The sequence below is a fragment of the Pseudorca crassidens genome, chromosome 1, assembly GCF_039906515.1.
Source record: "Pseudorca crassidens isolate mPseCra1 chromosome 1, mPseCra1.hap1, whole genome shotgun sequence".
Taxonomy (NCBI): domain Eukaryota; kingdom Metazoa; phylum Chordata; class Mammalia; order Artiodactyla; family Delphinidae; genus Pseudorca; species Pseudorca crassidens.
In genome coordinates, this window is record NC_090296.1 from 60,201,690 (window position 1) to 60,218,301 (window position 16,612).

Genomic DNA, 16,612 nt, shown 5'->3' on the forward strand with positions numbered 1-16,612 from the left:
AGATTTACTTTAAAAACAAATTTCCTAAAACCTTCAATATTCTAATTCTAGCATCTAATTTTCAGTTTAGGAGACAAAAGCCACTAAAATTCTCAAAGTTTTGGTGATGAGGGTTTTGAAGGCAAATATTTTTGTTCAATATTTTCCATGAAACTACTTCCACATGATGAATAATGCATGTTTTTTATCTAGTAAAAACTTTATCCATTAATACTTAACTTCAACCCAGCCTCTTCTTAAGCCAAAATTTTGATATGTGTTATAAATCAAGCCAGAAATTTGGATCTTCTGATAACAAATGCTCTAAAGTCTTGCTAGTTTAAACCATATCAAGACTGGAAAGAAAAATACCAATTTTAGCTTTGTTTCAACCTGAAAGAATTACCTATGGAACTAAAATTAACAATTCTAATTAATTATGAATATTTTATAATTAGTGCAACCACTGTTTTTAAAACCTTATTACTCTTCCAACATAACTTAACTCAACTCCTCTAAGACTGAGGTGATATCTCCCCAAAAGTGTGTATGAATCACCACTATACCATATATCTTAAAACAAGGCAAAACACTCTGCCTAAAGAGGACAGTTTCAAAATCATACTAACAAGCATTAAAATTTTATTTACATGTAATAGTATACAATTATTCTAAAACATCTATTAATTAAAGGTACACACCAAAATGATAGCTTAAGTAAATACCTTAACATTGAATGATTAAATGTGTAAGAAATTGTCCACATCTGTCTTTCCACAGAAATTTTTAAATCTGTATCAGTTAAAAAGTCTGTTGAGCTACGCTTTAAGCCATTGCCACTGTTAAGTCTTAACAATTCTTAACAAGCCACTGTTAAGTCATTTAACTGAAATTAATGTTGGATATTATCTCTATTAAAATTGGATCATCCCTACTTTTTTTAAAAAAATTAAACCAACAGTTAAATCTTCATTATATTTTTGTACTTCTACCTTAACTATTTTGTTTCAAATCCTCTGTATCTTAAAAGAGGACTGTAAATGATTACTGAAAAAGGCAAGATCAGAGGAGAAACAGTTTAGAAGAAAACTTTCCTGTTATGAATAGAAGATCAATTATAGAAATTTATCTTTCATGACCCATTAAAAAAAAGAAAGATTTGGAAGAAGCATACAAACACAAAGTCTCCAAATACTACTTTTAGAAAATAATAATTTGCCAAGAAATTTTATTAAGTGATGGGGTAACTGGTGAGCAAATTCCTTGCTTTTCTAGCACTTACTACAGTTCCTCACTGAGAGCCTGTTAATGTACTAAAATATACTAAAATATACTAAAATATACTAAATATACAAAAATATGGCTTCCTGGAAAGCAGGCTCCATATCTTTTCCTCCTGTAAATCTCCCATGGCTTTTAGCACTATACTTTACATATAGCAAAACGTTATTTTTAAGTTAATATTAATATTAATATTTTCAAAATCCAAAAATAATCTAACTACCAGTATCGTGTGAATAGGACAATGATAATTTTTTAAATAATCTGTATCTCTGGTGGTTCAATCTTTTCAAAAAGTGTCTTATTATAAATACAGTTCATTTATTTTAGAAATTATTGAAAATACAGATAAGTACAAAGAAAACAGAAATCTTTCCCATATTCAAAGAGAATCATGGTTGACATTTGAGAATGTCCTTCCATTATTTTTTTATGCTAACAGTTACAGTGATTTTTTTTTTTTTTTTACAAAATGGAATGTTACTTATATCAACTTTAAAAAATTTCAAACATAACTAACTGCATTTGTTTACTTTAGGGAAAAAACACTATCAGCAAAATAAATAAAAATCTTTTCAATAAAAAAAAACTTCAGTTCTACAGGTCTAACATCATTCCTGTATGTGCTAATACAGTATGCATGTACATTAAAGGAAAAAACTATTCTGTAAAAAGTTCTGTAAAATACAGTAGTACCACTACTAAAAATCAATTTTGCAGTCAACAAAGTTTTTTCTTAACATCTTTATTGGAGTGTAACTGCTTTACAATGTTGATAGTTTCTGCTGTATAACAAAGTGAATCATCTATACGTATATATATATCCCCATATCCCCTCTCTCTTGCACCTCCCTCCCACCCTCCCTATCCCACCCCTCTATTAACATTTTTAATTTGCTACTTTTTAACAACTAAAACCATACCATGCGTATGACACTGAAATTCAAAGGTAAGTAGTTTACATGTTTTTAAAATAATGCCATTAATTTTATATAAATATGGAGAAAATGATATGGCTTTACCAACAACAATAAAACCTCATGACTAACTTTTCAGATAACCGACAAAAGTAAAAGTAAAAAAAAAAAATCAAATTGTATCTCCCCATAATTGATTCAATTAATGTACCATTCTCTATAAGATGTATTTATTTAGAAAAACTTTATAAGTATGTAGATTACCTACCTGTAAGCTCTTCTTTTGTTTTATCAGCTTCGGATAATTGAGTGTAAATTTGGTTTCTTTCTCCTTCTAGGGTTTTTAAAGAAGCTCTTAACTTCAAAGAATGGGAGAAGGAGAAGGAAGAAAAGCAACATTAATCAATTATACCAAAAAAACAAAAAAATCTCAATAAACCATGCCAATCCCTTGAAGCTCTTTTACACTCTGATGAAATTATTGCCTAGACTACATAAACCAACAATGTAGCTTCCATCCTGGAAAGTTAGCAAAGTCATCAATAGCTGTAAATCTCCAAAAAGGAACAGAGAAGATCAGTGACAGATGCTTGAATAGTGGCTATCTGCTTTCAGCACGTAAGATTTTTTTTTCGTTTTTTGTATTTTTGTGTTTTTTTTTCCCCCTGCAGTAGAAGCTTTGGAGTCTTAATGACTGGACCGCCAGGGAAGTCCCAGCACATAAGTGTTGATTAAAGCAGCCTTCAAACTACATTACCAAGACTTCACATAGATCAATAAAGATCAGGATACCACTACCAGGATGAAAAAGGTTAGGGATAAACCACAAGAAAATGAATCTAATACCTACTTCTCAAAATAAGATATTAGGCAATAGAGGATCAGAAAATACTGAGACCAGAGGATGAAGAATGCACAAAGAGGGAAGTATGGGAGAATATATAGTAAACATTCTTAATATATTCCTTATCCAAAGAAATGAGTGTATACCTTGAAAAATTTTATGATAAATTCTAAAAATTAACAATATGAATTTTATAATAACAATAGTTACTATAAAAAAGAAAAAAGTGATTGAAGAAAATTCTGATCACTTCTAAAAATTCTATCACTTCATGGTAACTATAAAATGGACTTTTAAAAGTTACTAGGACATATGGATGTTTATTTCTTTGTCTATATTCTTTACATTTCTGTAGTAATGCAAACCTTAGCAGCATGAATCAGTTTCTTCAAAGCTCCTTTTGGTTGATTATCTATAGTGAAAAACAAAAACATAATAATAAATTGAGAAAACAGTGCAATGCCACAACAGACATTCCAATGATTTTATTAGTTCACTCAACTAGAGCCTTATAATCCCTCTTCTTGCTACAATAAAGAATTTAATATAAGGCAGAACAGCCTCGAACCTGCTCCCAGGAAGCTAAACTAAAAAAGCACTGGAAGTACCATAGTATCATCTAACAAGGTTCTTCACCACTAACTCCAAGAACAGAGTTATAACAAGGGTTTGGTATTCACCTAAATCCAGCCCACCGTCTCAATTATTCTTAGAATCCTTCAGCATACAAAATATGAGTGGAATTGTACTCCAAATTAAAATAACATTAAAAAGCATGAGTTTTCTCATTAGAAAAAGAATTATTTCTTACAAGATAAAACAGAAGTGAAAAAGTATAAACAGAACTATACGTATTTACTTTGAAATGTACTTTTCTTCCAACACATTAATGCTATCATCAAAGAAAATCTTTTAAAAAATCACATCTTCTCCTTAATATTTGTTAATTATACAGGGGATGGAGGGAGAGAAAAGAGAAAGGGCACAAAAGTCAAAAGAACTATCATTGGGGGAAACTGGATGAAGATACATGAGACTTCTCTGTACTGCTTTTACAACTTTCTGTGAGTCTATAATTATGTCAAAACAAAATGTTCTTTTTTTAAGTCAAAGGAATTGGTTTGAAAATACACTAAGTGGCTACAGTGAACCTAACTTTTGCTGAGTTTCCAGACTGCAACCGGCAATGGCAATAAGAATTTGGGATGGCCAAGATTAAAGTACTGTAAACATCTGAACCATCTAAAAAAAGAGGTATCCTGAGGCATTCATTTACATAACACTCGTTTTTCAAACTACTCACCCAGCCATTTGATCAGTTTACAGTACAGGGAAAAACAGGCATGGAAATGATTATGACGCAATGTGAAGAGTGCTGTAATGTACAACATATGAAAAGAACAGAGAGGAAGAAGACTGAAGGTCTATCTGAGAGGCTGAAAAAAGATTTACTGAAAAGGTGTTATCCCAGCCGAAACAACCATAAGGGATAGTGAGAGAGGGACAGAATATTACACAAGTATATAAAGAACATGGTGCACATGGGGAACTAAAAGGAAATACAAGAGCCAGTCATCGTTTTCGGTAAAAGAGGATAAGTCATGACTTAATACCTAAGTGCGCACCATTCCCTGAATCACTCTTCATTTCCAATTCCAAGTTATCATCATCTGTTATGTCTTCTCCAAGCACAGCAGCCCAGTCTTTCATCTTTTGTAAGCGCTCAGTCAGAGACTTGACATTTAGCAACGGGGGAAAAAAAGAGAGAGGGTAATACCTTATGCTAACAGCTTTACAACTTCTGAATGCATACTTGTAGTCTAAAAATCAATCCACATAGATGACGGTACAGGAGCTCTTATTCTCCACCTGGCATAAAATATGTAAACACTCTCAAAAACTCACATTTATTTACTATTAAACTCTGCAAGTTAAAAATCAAAACTGGTTACTCCTAAATCAAATACAATACTTGATAAGGGCCCATTTTTGCTAAAAGTATCACATGACTATAAAGCAACAAAACATATCTTAACGTGATGTTTCTCACTTGCCATAGTAAGAGTGGACATTAAAATGAGAGTCAATTTTGTGTGAAGTCAAACAAATCCTCAAGTGAGGTACATGATATATAAAAAAATCACAGATTTCACAGATTCAATTTATTCAAGTAAACAACTAGCTGAGGAGCTCAACTGACATAAAGAAAAGGAAATTATAAAAGAGAATCTGAATTGGAACATTAAAGGTTTTCCAACAGTACTTTTTTGAATTTTCTTAAATAAAGGAAGATTTTCTTAAACCACAGAGAATAAAATAGACTGTCCCACATATTTCTGTGGAAGGACCCACCTAAAAAAACCCATTCTGCTCTACAATTTCCACCCTTCGATCTCCTCCCTCTTGAGTTCCAGGCACAAATATCATGGCCTACAACTTTGAGTAGAGCTTGAGATTAGCATCTCATTCTTGTTCTGTTAGGAAGAGTCCCAAGTTCTTTAGTAGGGTAAGTTTAGGGAAAAAAAATGAAACAACAAAACAAATAAAACAAATTATGAATACAAATCCTAAAGATGGAATCTTAAAAACATCCTTAGTAGCAACGTAAATAGCATAAATGTACAGCTTCCAAGATGAAAACATCCATTTCACTGTGTAGATTACAGAATGTTAATTGTACAGCTTATTACTTAGTATTTACACTTGAGTATCTGTTTGCAGTTTGAAAGTATAAGATCTAAAAGGGTAGGCAGGTGGACATATATACACTACCAAATGTAAAATAGATAGCTAGTGGGAAGCAGCCGCATAGCACAGGGAGATCAGCTCGGTGCTTTGTGACCACCTAGAGGGGTGGGATATGGAGGATGGGAGGGAGATGCAAGAGGGAGGAGATATGGGGATATATGTATATGTATAGCTGATTCACCTATATATAATGCAGAAACTAACACACCATTGTAAAGCAACTATACTCCAATAAAGATGTTAAAAAATTAATTAATTAATTAATTAAATTTAATTAAATAAAAGGGTAGGCAGGAAAAAGTGGTAGGAGGGAGAGACAGGGCGTAGGGAAAAAAAAATCAACAAATCCGAATAGTAATATCAACTATTTTATTCCTATTGGAGTCAAATTTCAATTAGATTTACTTAAAGTAGTCCTCTCTGTAAAAAGTACATGTATCAGTTAATCTAGTATTAAAGACATTCACCTAATACACATAACCTCATTTGTCCAGTTTATAAAATTCTTTCCAACCTCTTCTTTTCAACAAAAAAAGATGGCAATCTTAAGATAAAAGGTAAAATCCAATATCCTTTGTCTTTCTTCACTAAATACCCAGGCTAAAATACAGAGGAGAGAAGAAAAAAGGACACAGGGAATATAGATGTATATATACTACAAATCTACAAAGTCTTCAAGGAACATTAGGCAGCAAGGATATCAACACTGGTACAAATTGGAATGTATGCCCAAAAGTATACTTCCTCAAATTTGGCCAAATAAATTATCAAAATAAAAGCTGCTAAAAACAAAAATTTTCAAATTCCATAAATTAGTATAAAATTCTAGCTTAACTCATTCAGTAAACCAGCAGGGTCATTTACCTTCATCTGATTTTCTTTATCACATAGAACTTGTTCCACATGTACTTTGGAGTCTTTGAATGTTATTTTCTGTTTATTAAGTTCATTCACTTTTTCTCTCCATTCTTCAGCTTCTTGTAAAAGCTAAAATTCAAATCCCAAATAAAAAGAAAAGCAACTCATATTATCTCATCATACTTATGTGTAGGTACACTTATTTATATATCTAAGGTGTATCATTAATAGAACCTCACAAAAAGGAAAAGCACCTCATTATCTTATCATATGTAGGTGTAGATGCACTTATTTATATACCTAGGTGTACCACTAATAAATATGCAACACAATGTGTTACTGAGAAGGGAGAGAGAAAGGGAGGGGGGGAAGGAGAGAGGAAGGAAAGGAGGAATGGAATGAGGAAAGAAGGGAAGGAAGGAAAGCGGGAAGGAAGGAAGGGCTCCTGTTTTCAAAGAACTTTCAAAACAGGGGTAAGGCAAAATAAGACACTTAAACATTCGTCAACTGATTTACATAATAAACTTATATCAAATAAAAAGGTTTCTAAGACAAGCATATTTGTTAGATTTGGCCATTCCTTATATCCCATATAACATGCCATACCTTACTTGTATTAAAATTTATTTTTTTAATCATGTGCCATTTTGTGGTTAATTAACCTTCAGAATACCATTAATCTAGAACAGGTCAAATTCTGCATAAATAATCTTTTACTGTATATACTTTTACAGGAGAGGAAAGATTTTCTCAACATGAATAAAAGATAAAGATTGTTATAAAAGATAAACTTAACTACATACTGCTTAAAAGCTTTGCAAATCAAAAAATAACAGAAATAAAATTTAAAAACAAGTAACGAGAAAGAAATTCTTATATATACCAAAGCGTTAATAACCTTAACATGCAAAGAGCTCTTAGAAGTCATTAAGAAAAATAGCCCCCCCCAAAAAATAGAATCAGCAAGCAATTTACAAAAGAATCGGCCTATATATATATATATATATATATATATATATATATATATATGAAAAAAAAAGGCCAATTTTATTTAGTCTTTAAAACTCTATTCTATCAAATAGTAATTACTGGGTTTCTCTGAAAAACTAAGGCTTCATTAGCATATTCCCTAGCACAAGAAAAACCAATCCTTCTCCATGCATGTATAATAGAATAAGACAACACTGACAGATTAAAAATAAATAAGAATTGAAGAATGAAAGATTTGGTGATTGGCTGGTCTCTAGTGATTTACTAAAGACACTGCATACACAGCATGCAGTCTTATAAGGTTAAAGAAGGAATGTGTTAGAACATGGAATCAGTGAATATAGAATAGTTTATTTCAAGAACTCTGGTGATTAAAAAGGAATTAGATGAAAGCAGTTATAAAGAGTAAGACAATCTAGGTGAAATTTTTTTTTCAAGGTACAAAAGGTCACTTTTGATTATATTGATAACGTAGCAAAATTAACACAGGGTGTACTTTCTCCTGAAATCTACTAAGATGACAGTAAAGAGGTTTAAGGGAAAAAAAGCATAAACCCTCAAGGAAAAAGAGAAAACATGATGAGGAAAAAGATAATTCTAGAAGTGGAAAGTGGAAAGAGATGGAAGCACAGTAAAAGACCAGACAGAAGTGAAATCTAAGGCAGAAGATGGGAGACTCTAAAAGCAGGTTGACTTGATACAACTCAGAATGGCTTATGATTTGGAGGCACAAGTACTACGGTATATGTGGAATGAAAAGAGGAGGACTACTCAAAAGTCTTTATGAAAAGCAGTTAGAAAATCCCCTAAGTTCTCCCCGCACACATATACACACACTCTAATGCTCAATCCATCCCTCTCCCCCACACACACCACTGTCTTTCACATGCATGCACACATGCACGTGCACAGGCACACTCACACACATACACACACATCTGGCAAGAACCTGGAAGGTTATTCTCTGGAGAGCTAGAATCTGAAACTCTGGGACACCTGACCCAGGTAAAGGTGTGAGTAACAAGCTGAAAACATAAAAGCATTAAGCAAAAGTTGACTTACTGAAATGAAGAGTGAGATACCAGCCCTCCTGACCTCACTAAGCTGCTTACCTCACTGCTGGGAAACAGGCTTATACCTCCCAAATGGGAACTATGGAGGAGTCATCCCTGTGGAAAATGGTCTTTGAATACCAACAATCAGGGATCCTCCAATGAAATACCCTAGCCAGATTACCCTATGGAGGGGTCCACAAAAAACACACACAGGGCTTCCAATTAGATTTGGAGAGCTTCACTATTAAATGAGCAGACACCCAAGAACCATCAAATACCTGAAAAAAGAAACTCTTAGATAAAAGACATAGACTAAAACAGAAAATAAAGGAGCTCAAAGGAAACAAGGCAACTCAGGGAAGAACATGTCAAAAAAGAGAAAAAAAAACCCATAATATCCTCAGCAAAGTAAGACACTGCACCCATGAAACCAGAAAAAGGCATAAGCAAAAAAAGAACTCTTACAAGTGAAAAATAGCAGAGAATAAGTGAATGAAAGTTCCACAGACACAAAGAAACCAAAAAAGACATTTTCAATAATTTCATATATCATACAAAATACACCCCAAAAAGTATGAAATAATTTAAGTAAATTTCCCAGAACTGAATCAAGAGCAAGTTTCCAGACTGAGAGTATCCAACAAATGTATAGAAAAAGACCCACACTAAGGCACACCATCATGAAATTTTAGAGAACTGGAAACAATGAAAGATATTAAAATTTTCTACCGGAGAAAAGAGTAGGTCACAAAAAAGGTTCAGTAATCCAAATAGCACTTGACTTCTCAAAAGTAATATGGAAAATGAAGACAATAGAGCAATTATGTCAAAATATCAAGAAAAAAAAATTTCAACCCAGAAGATACCCAACCAGAATGTTAACAGTATGAAAGAAGAAGACAGTCTAAGTCATGAAAGTTTTTTAAAAGTTACCTCCTATACCTTTTCTCAGGAAGCTAATCAAGGGAATTCACCACATAAAAGCACAGGTAGGACACAGGAAATAAAAGATCTAACACAAAAGAAAGACAAGGGAAAGGATGGGGGTGAAGTGAAATCTCAGAACAGCAGAAGTATAACAGACCTAGAGAACAAGTTCCTACTGGACCAGGAGGATGGAAGACCCCAGGAAGGACTGCTTCAAGGAAAAAATGAAATTAATAGATTAACCAAAGCATTTGAACACATAAATATTTACATAATCTCTAAAAGAGATATATATGATTGAACTACAGATGAATTACAGATAGGTATAAAAAGAAGACAATTATTAACTCTAGGGCAAATAAAATGTTGAGTGAAATGGAATATGTAATCAGAGCACACCATGTGTCTCAGCTGTAATATTTAGAAAATCATAAATAATGTAATCATTAAAAAATTTTCCCACTGAAAAATTATAACTATCGGGAGAACAGTTGGAGAGGAAATATATTTGGGTATGTGGCAGTGTATACATATGTGGGGAGGAAGAGGGTAAAAGTTAAATCCTCATTAGAGATCTGCCACAACAACTGCTTCTGTCTTCAGGGCCCAGACACACAGCTGCAATAACTCACGGTATTCTCTGCCCTCCTTCAGTCTGGCTTTGAAGATTTGTGCTAAATGCTATTTGTTATTATTATTATTAAAATGCTGAGTGCCCGGGCTTACTTTCACTCCTGGGGGAAGAGGGTTCCAGGAATACAGACCTCTGTATCCTATATAAAAGAGACACCATAGGACACACAGGAGATTGTCCTGATCTTGTGGTCTCCAGAAAGAGCCTACTTTTGCCCCTAGCATGGGTCAGTCATGACTATGCCCAGAACGTTTATAATTACATACTCACAAGCTGGAGTCCCTTTACAGTACAAACCTGTTTCTGGCTTTCCTGAAGTTGAGAATTTTCACTCAAAGCCTCTTTTATAGCTACCTTAAGTCTTTCTTCATTCATCTGAAATATTTTGAAGGTTGTTTTGGCCTAAGTAAAATACAACATATTGAGATTACAAGAATTAGTTTAATACAATAGCTCTTTTTTACACACACTCCCTGAAACATGGAATTAAAGTCAAAAACATGCCAATATTAATAGGAGAGACAGTATGCTGTAGCAGAAAAAAAGTCTGGCCTAGACTCAAGGTCTAGTCACTTAAGGTCTAGTTGCTCCGCCACTAACTTGCCACATGACCTTGGACAAATGATTTAACCTCCTGTAACCTTCTATGTACTATGCGGCAAATTCTGTTAACTTTCTACTCTCTGTCTCTCTTACCAGAATTTAAAATCCACAAGAGGGGCTTCCCTGGTGGCGCAGTGGTTGAGAGTCCGCCTGCCGATGCAGGGGGCACGGGTTCGTGCTCCGGTCCGGGAAGATCCCACATGCCGCGGAGCGGCTGGGCCCGTGAGCCATGGCCGCTGAGCCTGCGCGTCCGGAGCCTGTGCTCCACGACGGGAGAGGCTACAGCAGTGAGAGGCCCGCATACAGCAAAAAAAAAAAAAAAAAAATCCACAAGAGCCTTTCTATTTTGTCTACTAATATTAAGTGCCAATCACCTTCAACAGTGACCAGTACATAGCAATGGCTCAATAAATACTGTCCAATGAAAAAAATGAACTTTCCTCAGATACCTTGTATTTTTAAAATATATCTGAATTCTATTATTATAGCTTATTCTTTAATTATAAAAGTAATAGTAAAATGTAAGTGATTTTCAAAAGCAACAGAGCTATTAAAGTAATTCAACTTACTTCAGATACTTGTGATTTGAGGGACTTAGATTCATCTTCTAGGGACTGTATCCTTTTTGAAATATCCACCATCTAAAAAGGCAGTATAAATCAATAAACAAGTATATACTAAACTCCTCCAGTTTCCAAGATGCCATATATATTAACTATATTATTAACCTAACACTTTTGCTCCAAAAGTGAGGGTTCAAATTAAGAAACATTCTCAGCCATATGCTTAAAGGGATTTCATACAAAAGTTACATAACAACAGTATTTCAACTCATCTTTAATATTTCGTAACACTTAAGTTATATAGGCACAAAAGAAGTCCACTAGCATCATATCTTACTAAATAATCTCACACACATCAAGATCATCCTTAAGACAGATTTTAAAATAGAAAGACAAATAAAGGAAAGTTAAAGTTCTTAATACAAGTTTTGAGTAATTTAAAAAAATCCACTATGTATGTGACTGTTCAACTTAAATTATTTGTGTGAGCTACTTCCATAGTGCAAATAGAAAATTTCTATAAGAATATGAAAGAAATGTAACATAATAATGGTAACCTCTAACAAATGAAAAGAGCTAGTGGATGTGGAAATTTTTATTCTCCACTTTACAGCCTTCTGTACTCTTTGGATTTCTTTTTTTTTTTTTTTACAGTGCATGTAATACTTTAACCAAAATCATATCATTTTTTTTAACTCAATAACTTTCTTTTTCCTACAGTTTCCTCAAACACAAGTCTTACCAATTCATCTTGTTCCGAATGTTTAGATTTCTCTTCTTTTAACTCTTTTTCTAGAATGAGTATTTCATCCTCAAGTTCAGATGTGGACCTAGTCAGCTTTTCACAGACTGCCTAAAAGAGGAAGCCAACTTTATAAGACTGACATGGGAATTTTTGGTCAAGATAAATCAGATGAGTGTAATCAAATGCATACACTATAAGTTAAATAAGTCTAATTTATATATTTGTTCATTTTTATAACACTGAAATAACAGCAATACTAGCAGGTATCGCCAATTTTTTCTATAAAGAGACAGAAAGTAAATATTTTAGGCTTGAAGGCCACATAATTTCTGTCCCAGCTATTCAAGTGATATGCATATGTAGTGAGAAAGCAAAGGCTATATGTAAATGAATGAGCATGGCTGTGTTTCAATAAAATTTTATTTACAATAACAGGTGGAGAGCTCAGAGTGTAGTTTGCCAACTTCTGCTCTAAAGCATTGTAAAAGAAACGATAAGAAAAAACCAAATTTAATATAAATAAAATAAAAAATAAATTCAAAAAACAATCAAGATAATATTCTACACTGAATTAAGACATATTTTCTGTGACCTTTTTAATTTAAAATGATTAGTTGTTGGATTATTCCAATTGGATTTTAAATACTGTAATAAACATACCTCTGATATTTGTGATCCTTCAACAAACTTGTTAAAAAAAAACCAAAAGAATCAAAGAATTCAATGCAGGCCAAAATAAAAGTAGCACAAGTACATACGATATCATACTGGTTAAAAAACTCATTTTTATATATATATATATATATATATATATATATATTTCCCCAAATTTGACTATCTGATTATATGAATTCTCTGACTTGAATCAAAATTACTCTAGTGTTTTGATTTTATCTATAGATTCAAACATTAATTTTTGTAATTATATCACATTATAGTTTATATTCAACTATGTTTACCAATCTTGAAAATAAACACTATATGTTTAAAAAAATTACTAAAATTAGAGGAAAACTTCCAAAATATTCATTATAAAGTAAAAATTTAGCTAATTTTATGGCCAGATTACATAAATTCAATGCCTGAGAATAAATCGGTGTGTTTTATTTTATCCACAACATCACAAAGCTTGAGTAAATTTTTTTGCTACCAGTTTTTGCTGTTTTGTCAGCATACTAAATTCCTTATAAAATTATCTTTTAATCAATCTAATAAATTACTACCATAACAGCAGTTAAAACAGAGGGTCAACAAATAAAATACAACAATTTTAACAAGTTCTTAAGAATATTAATAGGTAACAAATGAAGAAAGAAAAGGTTAAGAAATTCATTTCATTTGGAATTCAATTTATAATTTCCTTTGGACTCTACTAAGAAATTTTGATTCATGATACATATGCTTTCTGATGATTACAGACATCAGTGATTGAGAACCGCCAAGCTGAACTGACTGAACTCGTACAACAAAGGTACAAAGTCCATTGTTTTCTACTTTAATATTAGTATGCTTTTTACAACATTTCCATCTCTAAAGAAATTGCTATTACTTACCCTAATCTGTCGTAGCTTAGCTAAATGACAAATTATCACAGTTTCCTTCCTTACTATTACCTAAATCATGCCTCACTCAGGAGAGCTGACTCTTTATCTCTTCCAAACTCCACATTCAGTGGCATCATGTTGGTACCTTGAAATTGGTCAAGGTGGGAGTATTTACACAACAGAACCCAGCAAATGCTACAAACAAAGGCTCCTGCTTTCTAAACAGCCAGTTGTTAAACATTTACCAGCACACCACCGTGTATAACATAAATCTTTGGTCTAATTCTAGTCAGCTCCTAATACATTGGTATGACGTAAAGGCAAGTACTGCCTCAACTTACATAATTTTTCATTGCCAACTATTCCTAAATTTATGAAAATAAATCCTATTTTTCCTTCCTAGAGCAAACTGAGTCAAAAAAGAAATGGTTACCTTAATACACTTCCCAGGAATGAAGAATCAAGAGCTTCTATATAGCTCTAGGTTACATTGAACTGAATATGCTTCACTCAAAACAAGTTACCAACAAGAGCTCAAATTTTTAAAATACCTTACGCTACTTACTAATATTCTGTTTCCTGTATTTAACTTCTTAAGTTTTAACATCTAGAGATACTCTTTCACATTTCCTTTGAAATGTGAGTTTTGAGAAGATACATGACTTTCAAAATTTATGTTATTTAGTAAGAATCTTCCCCCTAACTTTTATAATTATACTATTTGTTTTTACCTCCAAACTTTGTGCTTCTGTTGACTCCTTCTCAAAGCTGGCATCCTTTAAAGATGACTCTAAGCCTTCATACTGAAAGAAAGCAACACTGTAAGTAAAAGGGCCGTAAATTTTATTCCAAACTACACCTGCCCTATGACCCACCAATTCCATGAGAAGGAAGAGTAAATCCTCACTGCAGAAAGATAACATTGCCCACAGTTTCAAATTTACCACTATAATTTCTGTTATACTATTACTGATACTCAACATAAAATAATCTGGTATTCAAGAAAACAAGAGCTGACTGAGAACCAAGAGAAAAAAATAAGCAAGAGAGCAGACTCTTGGAGGATTCAGGTAATACAGTTCTCCTTCAGACATTAAAATAAGTAAGCTTGATATGTAAGAGGAACCAAAATAATTAAACCAGAAAAAAAGAACTACAAAAACAGCCACACAAACTTTAGAACTGAAAAAGGAAATAAATGAAATTAAGATGGTTTAAAAGATGATTAGATACAGATGAAGACAATTAGTAAAATGGAAACTAGATTAGAAGAAAACATCTAGACTGAAGTGTGAAGAAAGAGATAAGAAACCCAGAAAAGAACATAAGAGATACATGGGATATAGTAAAAAACTAAAATACAAGTATTTAAAATTACAGGAAGAGAAAAAAAAGAAAGCAATAACAATATTTGAAAAGGTTATGATCAAGAGTGTTACAAAACTAAAGAAAGTCATTAAGCCACAGATTCTAGAACATCATGAAGCCCAGGGATGATAAATAGAAGAAACCACATCTAGACAACTAGTAACGCTGCTGAAAATCAAAGATAAAGAGAAAATCATAAAAGTAGCCAGATAGTTTCTTATAAAGTTATACAATACCTGCCCTATGACCTACCAATTCTAATACTAGATATTTACAAAAGAGAAATGAAAATATATACCCCACACACACACACAAAAAGATAGAATGATCATAGCAACTTTATTCATAATAGCCAAAAGCTAGAAATAACCATATTAAGTGGTAAATGGATAAAAAAAATTGTGATATGTTGATGTAATGCAAATTTACTTGCAAGTTAAAGTAAAAAACTACTAGTATATGCAACAACATAGTGAATCTCAAAAATACAATGCTAACTGAAAAAAGGCAGAAACAAAAGTATGATTTCATTTATACAAACTCTGAAACAGACAAAAACTAATTTATGGTGATAGAAATAAAAACGGTTGCCGGCAGGGGTAGGGGACTGAGTGAAAATGAGCACAAGGGAAATATAAGGGTGATAGAAATGTTTTATGTATTGATGGGAGTGGTAGCTTCATGGGTGAATATACCTGTCAAAATTCACAGAACTGCATATTTAAGAATGTCCTTTTTATTATATGAAAATTATACCTCAATTTTTAAAATTGAAAGAGAAAAAATACAAAACAAGATCACCAAATTGCAATAAAACTTATAGCTGACTTTGACCCACAAACAACATGCCAAGGAAAAAAATCAGTAAAATGAGATGTCCAAAGTGCTTAAAGAAAATAACTGCAACTGCCAACTCAGACTTCTATAAAGAGCATTATACAAAATGGAGAAATAAAGACGTTATCAGACAAACAAAAACTAAGAGAATTTATCAACAGTATATTCCAGAAAAGAAAAGACCAGGAAGTTTCTCTATCCTTCAGGAGGAAGGAAAATCATCCCAGATAGAAGGTGGAAACGAAAGAATGAATAAAGAACAATGGAAAGAATAAATGTGTGGATAAATTCAAATGAATCTTGACTGTTTCAAAGAATAATAAAATGATTTGGAGGTTTATATAAAGTCAAAATACAGTGCAACAGGGCTTCCCTGGTGGCGCAGTGGTTAAGAATCTGCCTGCCAATGCAGGGGACATGGGTTCGAGCCCTGATCTGGGAAGATCCCACATGCCAGGGAGCAACTAAGCCCGTGTGCCACAACTACTGAGCCTGCGCTCTACAGCCCGCGAGCCACAACTACTGAAGCCCATGTGCCTAGAGCCCATGCTCCGCAACAAGAGAAGCCACCACAATGAGAAGCCCGCGCACCGCAATGAAGAGTAGCCCCCACTTGCAAAAACCAGAGAAAGCCCGCATGCAGCATCAAAGACACAACGCAGCCAAAAATAAAAATAAATTAAATAAATTAATAATGAGAAGAAAAATACATATATATA

At 33.0% G+C, this 16,612-nt stretch overlaps 1 protein-coding gene across 11 annotated transcripts in view; it reads right to left on the reverse strand.

Annotated features, from left to right (window-relative positions):
* Positions 1 to 16,612, reverse strand: part of MIA2 (MIA SH3 domain ER export factor 2) — an 89,768-nt gene that overhangs the window by 36,556 nt on the left and 36,600 nt on the right. For all 11 annotated transcript variants that reach the window (XM_067737160.1, XM_067737155.1, XM_067737165.1 and 8 more), the window contains 8 exons: positions 14,420 to 14,491; positions 12,142 to 12,252; positions 11,406 to 11,477; positions 10,531 to 10,635; positions 6,634 to 6,756; positions 4,635 to 4,755; positions 3,387 to 3,433; positions 2,446 to 2,536 (listed from right to left, as the gene is read on the reverse strand). In XM_067737160.1, coding sequence (XP_067593261.1) covers positions 2,446 to 2,536; positions 3,387 to 3,433; positions 4,635 to 4,755; positions 6,634 to 6,756; positions 10,531 to 10,635; positions 11,406 to 11,477; positions 12,142 to 12,252; positions 14,420 to 14,491 — 742 coding nt within the window. The remainder of the gene's footprint in view (positions 1 to 2,445; positions 2,537 to 3,386; positions 3,434 to 4,634; positions 4,756 to 6,633; positions 6,757 to 10,530; positions 10,636 to 11,405; positions 11,478 to 12,141; positions 12,253 to 14,419; positions 14,492 to 16,612) is intronic.